The 11,293-nt window shown below is 47.9% G+C and overlaps 2 protein-coding genes across 5 annotated transcripts in view; both read left to right on the top strand.

Annotated features, from left to right (window-relative positions):
* The window catches only part of macc1 (MET transcriptional regulator MACC1), a 7,181-nt gene extending 694 nt beyond the window's left edge, over positions 1–6,487 (top strand). Inside the window, exons 2-5 of the mRNA XM_028979791.1 lie at positions 732–868; positions 950–2,958; positions 3,928–4,116; positions 4,200–6,487. Of these exons, the coding sequence (XP_028835624.1) occupies positions 760–868; positions 950–2,958; positions 3,928–4,116; positions 4,200–4,412 (2,520 nt within the window). The 5' untranslated portion in view covers positions 732–759 and the 3' untranslated portion in view covers positions 4,413–6,487. The remainder of the gene's footprint in view (positions 1–731; positions 869–949; positions 2,959–3,927; positions 4,117–4,199) is intronic.
* A 69-nt stretch (positions 6,488–6,556) lies between these two features.
* tmem196b (transmembrane protein 196b) lies at positions 6,557–8,597 on the top strand. Of its 4 annotated transcripts, none has more exons than XM_028979816.1 (4): positions 6,557–7,423; positions 7,544–7,600; positions 7,731–7,970; positions 8,247–8,597. In XM_028979816.1, the coding sequence occupies exons 1-4, from the start codon at positions 7,277–7,279 to the stop codon at positions 8,310–8,312; spliced, it is 510 nt and encodes a 169-aa protein (XP_028835649.1). In that variant the 5' UTR covers positions 6,557–7,276; the 3' UTR covers positions 8,313–8,597. The 4 variants fall into 4 exon arrangements, with proteins under 4 accessions (XP_028835649.1, XP_028835650.1, XP_028835652.1 ...); XM_028979817.1 differs by having other exon boundaries at positions 8,250–8,597; XM_028979819.1 differs by having other exon boundaries at positions 6,557–7,417.
* Positions 8,598–11,293: the final 2,696 nt, after the last annotated feature.

Raw genomic sequence — 11,293 nt, forward strand, 5'->3', positions numbered from 1 at the left:
GACAGGAAGTCGTGTCCACGTTTTCCCCTTGTGAAGAAATTCCAGATCCGAACGTCTGAGCTGCTGCTCTCGGAATAACCAAAGCACGATTTACACTCATCGCCATTTCTAGCCACCGCAGAACCATAGACAGGCCGGGGGAACTCGTATTCATGTTAAATAAGGAGTTAAATAATCCCACAAAGTCACATTTACATGTCCGGGTAAGCCCAACGTTCAACCAGCGAGGACTCAGTTCCTCACTCGCTCCAGACCAATGGAAGAAAGATTGAACCATGATTGGTTGGGGTAATGGCGGTGGTTGCCCAAATTGCTCCCTTGAGCCACCCCTATTTTTAATTTACAATTTTTAATTTGCAGAGTAGACCCATGGGACTGATGCGGCAGGCAGCATGGAAGTCATAAAGTGAAGTGATTGTCACTTGTGATACCCAGCAGCACAGCACACAGTGCACACAGTGAAACGTGTTCTCTGTATTTAACCATCACCACCCTTGGCACCATGACAGGCGCCCGGGGAGCAGTGTGTGGCGGATCGGGATTCGAACCGGCAACCTTCCAATTACGGGGCCGCTTCCTTAACCGCTAGGCCACCACTGCCCCATATTGCATGATGGGAGATGCAGTCATGGATCTCCATGTCTAATATGTAGATGGTAAAAGGGTCTTTTCAGGACAAGTTTGATGTACTAAAACAATGTCAACCGGTCTTCCTTGTCCTTCCTTGTCAGTCGTCTTCTCGCGTCCTCATCGTAAGACATGGCAGTAGTGAGAGAACCGTCCCTTCGCCGCATCGGAACCCTGTCCAGGAGCAGATCTGAGGGGACGCTGATCGATCTGGAGGACTCCAGCAGCAGCCCTCAACATGGTAAGGTCATTTTCATTCATGCTCACCAGATTGTAATTGTAAAAAAACTTTTTTTAATTGTAAAACTTTTGCTTTTGTCAGGGAACCTCATTTCCTACAGTGACGCGGCCGAGAATTCTGATTGGTCGGCTCAGATGGCTGAGGCCCAGCACACAAAAACAACCAATCCCTTCTGGAACAAACTGTCTGGCTCCAACCCTTTCTTAGATGATATTGTTCAGAGAACCTCTGAGGCCAAAGACCTCTCTGGTGCCCAGAATGAAGACTCGGTCAGCTCGTCTTCGGACGAGAACAACTTCAGCCACGCTTTGGAGTGGAAGCGGAAGTCCTTCAATCGCTCAGCGAGGTGGAGAAGCGCTTCTGACGTCCTGGAGGACCTGCGGAACAAGGTCCCGAAAAGAGAAGCTCGACCGAGCTCCTCCGGCCTGTTCATGAGCCCAGACTTTGAGTGGTTGAAGAACGACCGAGAGGCCTACAAGATGGCATGGCTCAGCCACAGGCAGCTGACCCGCTCCTGCCTGGACCTCGGCGTGATCAGCCAAAGCCCGGGCTGGGCGCAGACGCAGGCTGCAGACACGCACGCCGTCGGCAGGGTGGACTGTGGCGGTGGCTCGGTGGAGCTTCCCGACGCCGGCATTGCCGCCCATGTACCACAGGGCCACGTCCTCCTCGGAGAAGCCCAGGAAATCAGCCTCAAGGCCCACCTGGACCCACCCAAAGGCCTCAACAACAGCTACATAAGCACAGTGAGTCCCCTCCTGGAGGTTAGCGTGAGCAACCTCAACGTCAAAGAAAGCATCTTGCTGGAGATGAAGCTGGCCGCAGAAGTCAAGAAGGATCCCCTCAGCCAGGTCATGACCACTTTTGTGGGACTTGTTGCCCATAGGAAGGAAGGGTCATATCAGAAGGTCAGTGAGTGCAGTGTTCTGAAGAACACGTTAAAAATGAGGCTCGGTGACCTCAGGCCGCGTCAGTACGTCATCGCGGTGGCGGAGGCGTCCCTCCTCCAGCCGCCGGCCTCTTCGGTGTGGGACTACCTGGAGCGGCGCGTCGCGGTGGCGGTTTACGGCCCCAAGCACATCCATCCGTCCTTCAGAGTGCTCATCCTGGTGTCTTCTCACAGCAGCATCCCACAGAAGCTGCCCTTTTCGGACCCTCAGAGGGGCAGCCGGAACCTGCCGCCGCTGCTCCTGCATCTGTGGGGGAAGGAGGAGTTTAGCCCAGGCGGCCTGAGGGATCTGCATTTTTCCACAAGTGTTGCGGGTTCGAAGTTCGAGGTAAAAGCTGGACGCCAAGTGGTCACCGCGGACCAGCTGAAACTGGGCGAGGCTCTTCACTTGCCGCTGGAACTCTCAAAAACGCTGAGTGGCGAGATGAGCCCCTTCGACCTCGCCGTCTCGGTGTCAGACTCCAAGGGACTGGTCCTGACCAGCTTCTCTGTGACGTCCCCTGATGCTCCTCCTCTTAGGTGTGAGAAGCAGGCCTTCAGAAGAGCTGACAAACGGCGGGAGGTCAGATCCCTGCTGATCCCTGAGGAGGGCGTCCAGGAACACGCCACATTCCAGGACCGGCCAGTTAATGCCCAGTGGTACGGCGTGGCGCTGAAATCGGTGCTGCGCCAGCCCAGGGTGGAGTACCTCCTGGAATATTTCAAGGGCGACACCGTGGTGATCCTCTCCATGGAGAAGGTGCGGTCGGCCGGTCAGTCCAAGGTGAAGGAGTGGTACATAGCCTGCCTCCGGGGAAGGATCGGCCTGGTGCACAGCAAGAACGTCAAGCTGATCACCCGGGAGCAAGTCATCGACTTCTCCGGCCTGAAGGTCACGGCCCAGACCCTGCTGGACAACATGACGCTGCCCTTCAAGAAGCTGACGTACATGTACGCCGCCATCCAGACGCTGGTGACGGAGCGCGTGTCCAGCTGGGCCGCCTTCGCCGGGGCGCTCGGGTACTCGGGCGCCGCCGTGGAGACGATGGTGCGGAGCTACGCCGAGACGGAAGCCGAGAAGGTGGCCTGCGTGCTGGAGAAGCTCAAGGAGGACTGTCACACGGACAAGCGCCGCAGAAAGTTTCAACATGAACTTATGATTGTAAGTGTTCCTGCCCCGCTTAGTTCCTCTTCTTTTCTTTTTTTACTGGTTTACTGATAACTATAGTTTGATTTGGCGGCCTGTCTTAATTTTAGTCTTTATTTGTCTTAGTCACGTCAAGACTGGTTTTAGTCTACTCAAGTTTCAGTTTTAGTCAACGAAAAATTGTATTTTAGTCTTTTTTTTTTTTTTGTAATAAAATTCTATTTAACCCAGTCAATATAGTAAAACAGACAAAAACTATTTATTTTAATCAAACCCATTTCATAAATAGAACAAGGTTATGTTATTATTATATTGTTATTACGTTATAGACTAAATAATCGACATCCATTCCGCAACACAGAAGACAATCGGATTTTTTTAGGGTGGTAGTAGCCTAGTGGGTAATACACTCGCCTATGAACCAGAAGACCCGGGTTCGAATCCCGCTTACTACCATTGTGTCCCTGAGCAAGACACTTAACCCTAAAAATTGCTCCAGGGAGACTGTCCCTGTAACTACTGATTGTAAGTCGCTCTGGATAAGGGCGTCTGATAAATGCCATAAATGTAAATGTAAATGTTTTTCAGTTTTTTTTCGACAAACATTCCGTTTCTTGTTTTTTTTCTCCCAGCCACCACCATATATCTATAACCCACCACAAGCCTTCTGAAATATAAGTAATGTGTTAACGGGAACTGAGGAAGTGATGTCATCTGTGCCACCGGATGGGAGAAAGAGATACCGAATTATAATAATGACGCGATTAAACAAGAGGAATTAACGTCTCGTCTCATTTTCGTCAACAAAAATAGTTTTTATTTTGTGAATGATATTTAGTCTTTTTTTATTCATCAACAATATTACACAATATATTTTATAGTCAAGTGAGCAACATTTACTTCTATTGTCATTTCATAAAGGTTAATTGATGAAGATATTTCATCCAAACTGCTGCTTACGTGAAAAATGTTTATTGTTTAAAGGGCCTGCTGAAGATGGATGCCCAGGGCCTGGTTGCACATCTGATCCAGAACACCGTGATTTTGTCCACGGCAGTGGAACTCGGGGTCAGGTGGAGAGAGCTGGCGGAGCGGCTTGGCCGGCTCTCCGGCGCTCAGATCGCCGCCTACGAAGCCCCTCACCGGGGAAAGAGCGGAGAGGTCAGCAGCCAGGTGAGTCCCGGGACGTTCTGACGCGTGGGAGTAGGAATTCCACCGCGTTCCCCACTGAATCCACCTCATTTCCCCTTGCCCAGTCCATGTGGAAACCCGCCTACGACTTTCTGCATCTGTGGAGCATGCGCTATGGGGAGGGCTACAGAGACATGATCCAGGACCTCCACCTGGCCCTGGACAAGATGAAGAACCCAGTCACCAAGCACTGGAGGCAGATCACGGGCGCCCTCATCACAGCCAACTGCATGGAGATCCTGAGCGCCGCCGCCTTCCCCAAGCTCGATGGCGTGTGACCTGGAGCCCCAAAGGGGGACCCGTCAACCTGTCAGTCAAGGAAGGAGCACCTGTGGATCAGGGGTTTGACAATGCAGTTTGGTAGATGAATCAATTTATTAAAACACTCACAATTCAGCCTACTGAAGTAAGTTAAACTGAAAACGTTTTATATTTTTTTTATATAGAATTCCTCTTTGATTCTTAACAAAATAGAATCACATTTTATACACAAGAAATGTACCTCAGTCTGCCAATAAGTGCAAAATCCCTCAATTAAGTAAAAAAAAAAAAGTCCTCCACACACATGCAGATGGTGGAGCAGTTCCCTCATAGCCTCTTGATGACGTTACTGTAGGGCTTTACTCTATGAAGTCAGTTTTGAGTTTGATGTAGAATTATTACATAGAGAATCAACTCTATGTATAGATGGATAATATGTTGGTGGTTATACTGACAACGATTAAAAATTATTACTAATGAAAATGCCGGACAAAGGGGTCCAAATGCACCTATAACATCTCCCTACATGAACGTTAATAGATTATATTTACGTTAATATTAAAGGTCCCCTGACATGATTTTATATATATTTTTTATTTATATCGGTCTAATTGGTCCCCTAACTCAGCCTTGGTGCAGAATTACAGCCACTTTGGTCCAGTCCCACGATGAGGTTTCCCAGGATGCACCCTTTCGGTGTCTGTAGCTTTAAATGCTAACGAGGAGGACAGAGGAGGAGAGCGGCCTATATAAGTTGAGGGGCATTCGTGGAAATGACATCATCAGCACCGTCCACCAACCACAATGGTTGGTGCGGACAGGAAGTTTTCTCTGCCGTTTTTCAGTAAAGAAAAATTCCCCTTATGACAACATAAGGGGACAAATTCCAGATTTGGCGAAGCAGAATGGCCATAGACAGGCCAGGGGAATTCATATTAATGTTAAATAAGTTCACAAAGTCACATTTTCATGTCAGGGGAACTTCAATGGACCTCACAATGTGTACCGTTCTGTCCTTGACCTGCAGCAGTATTGTGCCATAGTGCATTGTTACACCAATGTCTAGTATATATATTCCCACGTATGGGACTTTTTCCGTTTAAAACTGGCAGCAACTTCAGATCAGATTTTTTTTTTGCTGCTTTTACCAGTTTAATGTTCACTGTGCCATGTATTTTTTTTAATGCACCGATGACCCTTAAAACTACAGTTTTAAAATGTAATACGGACATAATGTGAAATCAACTGTGCCTTTGATTATGAATTTGGACATTTTTTCTCATGGGGATGCTCATGGTAATTGTAGTGTGCAAAATAATAAATAATTGTTCAACCACAGGGTCTACAGCCATGAGATCTTCTCCAGTCTCGCGGTGTTGCATTCTGGGTGATGAAGCCCTGTGCTGCAGTGCAGCCTCAGCGCTGTCAGTTCAGGCCAGTAAAGTCTCCCTGATGTGGCTGTTTGGACACGGCACCGTTCTGCGCTGACCTTAATGCTAATAAGGGACCAATTCATGTCACTCGGGGAGAAGCAAGGTCGCTGGCGGTGATGGCTCGTGGGTTGGGTCTGTTTTCTCTCCCAATTTGCATCTGCTCCCATGCAAAGCTTTCGCGAATTTGGTGGAAAACTCGCCACCGTTTCTTCAACGTTCACTGGAGCCATGAAAGCCTGCAGGTCCTCCTGATCCGTTCTGAGAGCGGCGGGACATCATGGTGACCCTGCTGCATCGCTGACACGCTCTTATTTGCCAAGGAAAATGTTGCGTGTGATTGATGGCTGGACTTGTGGGTTTAATTGAGTGGATTTCTTCAGGCCTTTTTAATTCTTACAGAGATTTGAGATTACAGAGAAGTTCAAATCTAACGCATGTAAATGTGTGACTTCGCTATATTTCACCACATCTGTTTATCTGGAATATGGGTATGAAGTGCATGATTGTAGGATCTTCTTCAGAGTGTATCTTGTGTGAAGAGCAGGACTTCCATGTTCCAGAGTTTGGCTTTCATCATGAAGACGATAATTCTTTTTTTTTTTTTTAGTGAAGTGATTGTCACATGTGATACACAGCAGCACAGCACACAGTGAAATTTGTCCTCTGCATTTATCCCATCACCCTGAGTGAGCAGTGGGCAGCCATGACTCTGCTCAGTGGCACCTCAGTGGTACCATGGCGGGTCGGGATTCGAACCGGCAACCTTCTGATTACGGAGCCACTTCCTTAACCACTAGGCCACCACTGCCCTCCAATTCGGACTCCATGAGCTCCTGTTCTGCTAATGAAGATGGAGGTCGGGCAGGGCCATCAGACGCTCCAGGATAAAAAGCTCGTCCTGCAGATGATGGACCGAAGCTGTCTGCTTCTCCGCCAGTGTTTCACAGGCCGGGCCGAGCAGAGAGTCGAGAACGTTGTCTGTTCTCCACGGCCTTTTAGGCTCAGTGAGGCGAGGACCCTGTGATTAATAGGACATGACGGCCCTTGTTGTGGGACCCTGAGCTCGGTGAAGAGAAGAATGGTCCAGTGTCCTGCTGAAGTCTTTACATAACACACGCATGCACACACACACACACACACACACACACACACACACACACACAGGCTATTGTTAGTCGTGCATTTATGAAAACGGAATCATCGTGGAGGTTCATGGGGAAAAAAAGGAAGACACTGAAATAACCCACCCCGCCGTGACCCAACGTGGTGCTGGTAAATGGGTGGGTGGGGCCCGAGGGCAGGTCGGGGTCGAGCACGTGACCGTGCCGTGGCATAAATGTGCGGGTCTGTGGAGGCGCCAGTCCGATGTGACGGGACCGGGACGCGGTGGAGCTTTGATGGTGCCTGGAGGAAAGCCGGCGCTGTGAAATGACGATGCCTGCAGGAGGATGTGCACCAGTCGGAAGATCATTTGGACTCTCGCGGTCCTGTCTGCGCTGCAGGTGGGGGTGGGCGTGTCCAGCATCGCGCTGGGGACGCTGGAGCTCCTCAGGTCCCCGGCAGGTGACATGTTGCCGGTGTGGAGTGGGGTGTGTGTAGGTTCACGGTCTTTCTTCTTCTTCTTTTTTCTACTTTAGATTAAAGAGACCACTCTTGTCATTGAGTGCTGTGTGTGTGTGTGTGTGTGTGTGTGTGTGTGTCTTCACTTGACTTAGTTTCTCCTCTGTGGACTCTGCGGGATGCTGTGTGCCAGGAAGCGCTCTGGATTGGTCGTAAGCTCTTAAATTATATCACTGCACACACACACACACACACAGGCAGAACCCGGACCCAGGAAGGTGCTTGTGGTGATGATGGTGATGCTCCTGGGGGGGTGTGTGTGTGTGTGTGTGTGCTCGGCAGATGATCGTGTTCACTGCCTGCTGCATCTGCGCCCTGATCGGGGGCATCCTGAACGTGCAGTTCCTGCGGACGCGTGCCCTGCACCCGCCCCGCCTGGCATCTCTGGCCCTCACCTGCCTGGGCATGTGCTGCTGCACCCTCAGCACCTGGCTGACCTGCCGGCTGGCCAGCACCGAGCAGCGGAGGATGTTTCTGGAGAGGGACCTGTCACTTCACCACTCTGTGGAGATGACTGAGAAGGTGACACTTTACCCTGACTGTCCCTGTCACTACTGATTGTAAGGTGCTCTGGATAAGGACGTCTGGTAAATGCTGTGGATGTGGAGTAATAAGTGTGAAGGTGACGTTGGTTCTTTTCATGCTTTTTATTTAAGGTTGAAGCCCCACACGTGGTAGTTTATTGAAATATGGCCACGCCCTGAGTGAGGAGAACTCATGTGAACGGGCGTTAAGTCACATGGTTTGATTTTAGACTCCATCATACATTTGCGCTGAGGATCTTCTCTCTGTTCTCAGCAGGAAGCTCCTGACAAGTTTGGCATGCCTCATGCCACCTACAATGGGAGAACCCCGCCCCCATGATGCACAGAGAGCTCCACCCTTCAGCCGAGTAGTGACTGGTGGCAGCTGGCACAGAATGGATTTAAATAAGTATTTTTATGAATATTTACTGAGTAATATTTTGTAACAGCAACAGCTCAGAAGAAGAAAGAACACCTGGTCATTCATTTAACCATACATTGTGATATTTTTGTACATTTTGTATGATACTTTCTCATATAATCACTTTGTGTGCCCTTCATTGGTATTATTTTTATTATAGCTGGTGTATATTAGAAGTAATTCAAATAAAATCATGAATTCTCAGACCATTTCTTTATTGTCTCAACCATTGGACATTTTATTAGAGGCAGAAGGTGGATGAATTAAATCATTATACCTTTCTTCAAGAATATTAATCTTAATATTAAGTATATGAACTCCAATTATTCTGGCATGGCCACGGTCACTCATGTCCCTTTAGGAGATTATGGTGTGTGTGTGTGAGACCTCATTTAAGAATTTACCTGGTGAGGCTCCATCGTCCACAGAGGAGCTTTTTTTGTGATTGCTCTAGGTTATGGCACAGGTTGTCCCCAGAGTGTGTTGTGAGGACATCTAGTCCAACCTACTGTCTCCGTAACCCTTTACCTTCACATTACCGGTCAAAACTTGATGACAGGGCTGGAAGGTGGCTCGTCCCGGCACAGGTCCCGTTGGAACAAGTGATGGTGGTGGACTGGAGGGTTGTTCAGCTCTCTGGAGTGCGGGAGGACAGAATCGTCACCGTCACCATCACCTTGACAACACATCTGCACACAGGAGTTGATGATTTGTGATAAGTGGACAATGTACCAAACCCCAAATCTTGCACCAAAGTCACAAGTATATGGAATCAGGCAGCTGCTGACTAATGTGAAGGGGTTTTAAAAATGTACAGTGTGTGTCATGCGTTCAGAAGTCGTGTGTAAAGCAGCTCTGCTGTATTTGTTCGTTTGTGGGTGGCAAATTTCTCACTCACTTCTTGCATATCAGCGTCAACACGAATGGCAGGGCCAGGGCTTGCAGCTCTCCTCCGAGCCGGATATCATGGTTGATATAACAGGTCACGTGATGTCAGATGTGTGCCCGTGGTTTGGCTTATTATTTTTATTTTGTGTCTTAGTAACCTGTTTTACATCTTTTAAGGATAAGTGCATGTGTTTTTTTTTTTTTTTTTTTTTCCTGTTGAAACATGTTACTTGGCTATTTATATATATATATAAAAATTGATATCGGGAAGTATATTATGCCTTTTTGCTCAGCTTTCATGAATAATATTTATGCACGTCACAGTCCCACGTGGGACCAGTGTTGGGAAACTGACTTTGGCAATGTGATTCGTTTAATTTAAAATGTAATGTAATAGTAGTGTAACTATTTCAATTACTTTAAAAAAAAAGTAATGAAACATTAATTTTGTAAATTATGAATTAATGTAGACTTTTTTTATGGCAGTGGTTATATAGCAACACTAAACACTGGTATTGTAATCATGGATACAGTAAGTAACTGTAATTAAATCAGACATTTTGTAATGGATTACAACTTCTTTGTAATTAAATTACAAATTAATTCCCAAATACGGTGACGGCCAAGCTAACACACTAAAGTAAACTGAACATGACTTGAATATCAACAATTCATATTAATCTTTGTATGTGATGCAGCCACATTTCACTGCAACAGCAGTATTCTAAAAGTAATCCTTAATTTTTTTTAAGGTAGCTGAATTGAGAGTGACGTGATTGTGAGTCACTGCAGCACAGCACACAGTGACAAGTGTCCTCTGTTTTTAACCATCGCCTTTGGTGAGCAGTGGGCACCATGACAGGCGCCTGGGGAGCAGTGTGTGGGGACGGGACCTCGGTGGCACCTTGGCACATCGGGATTCGAACCGGCAGCCTTCTGATTATGGGGCCGCTTCCTTAACCGCTAGGCCACCACTGCCCTCTAGGTAATCCAGTGCCTCCTTCCACCTCCTCTTCCTCAAATTTTCACACGTTATATAGCAGCAGTTAAGGTGCCACCACCCTTCAGATCAGGGTACTGTGACAAAAAAAACATGTAAAAGCATGGCTCTGCACAATGACAAATGATTTTTAATCACAGTAACAGACCTGGAGCATCCACAGCTGCCATTGGGCCAGAATTTTTTGTCATGGCCCAAAATGAAAGTGTGCCACGGTGGAATGTTTGGTGATCTCGATCCGTCTCGATCACCCTTGTCCAGAGCGACTTGCACTCAGTAGTGACAGGGACAGTCCCCCTGGAGTAAAGTGTCTTGCTCAGGGACATGATGGTAATAAGTGGGGCTCAAACCTGGGTCTTCTGGTTCATTCTGTGCACTCTGTTTTTCTGGTGCCCACTGCCAGACCCTTGCATAAAAGACGCCCTGAGCCACCAAGCTGGACAGAAACAGACTACAAAAGTCCAGGAATAAACACACTCCTCTACCTTCTCCTCCACCTCCACCAACACACTCCTCCTCTACCTTCTCCTCCACACTCCTCCACCTTCTCTACCTCTTCCTCCACCTTTTCTGCTTTCTCCACCACCACTTCCTCCTCCACCCCCTTTTCCTTGTCCATCACTTTCTCCTCCTCCTCCCCCCACCTTCTCACAACATCAGTTATTTTGAACATTATTGAAATTTAATTCCTCAAATTAGTTATCAAATTATCAAATCAAATAAATAAAGACATAGAGTTGGAGGTGTGTTAGAGAAGAAACACCACTGCCCCAGAGGAGTTGGAGGAGGAGTGTGAAGGTGAAGGAGTGTGTTGGTGTAGGTGGAGTTGGAGAAAAAGTGTGGAGGTGGTGGAGCTCCACACTCTTCCTCAACTTCTTCTTCCAACAACACACTCCCCCTCTACCTTCTCCTCTTCCTTCAACACCATCTCCACACTTTTTCTCCAACTCCACCTACACCAACATACTCCTTTACCTCCACACTCCTCCTCCAACAACACACTCCCCCTCTA

Source organism: Denticeps clupeoides, chromosome 5, assembly GCF_900700375.1.
Source record: "Denticeps clupeoides chromosome 5, fDenClu1.1, whole genome shotgun sequence".
Classification (NCBI taxonomy): Eukaryota; Metazoa; Chordata; class Actinopteri; order Clupeiformes; family Denticipitidae; genus Denticeps; species Denticeps clupeoides.

Bases quoted from the DNA above. Each gene is read 5' to 3' on its own strand.
- tmem196b (XM_028979816.1), top strand. From the start codon at position 7,277: ATGTGCACCAGTCGGAAGATCATTTGGACTCTCGCGGTCCTGTCTGCG. The intron at 7,424-7,543 runs GTAGGTTCACGG...CACTTGACTTAG, and splicing joins CGGTGTGGAGTGGGGTGTGT to TTTCTCCTCTGTGGACTCTG. The intron at 7,971-8,246 runs GTGACACTTTAC...CTCTGTTCTCAG, and splicing joins CTGTGGAGATGACTGAGAAG to CAGGAAGCTCCTGACAAGTT.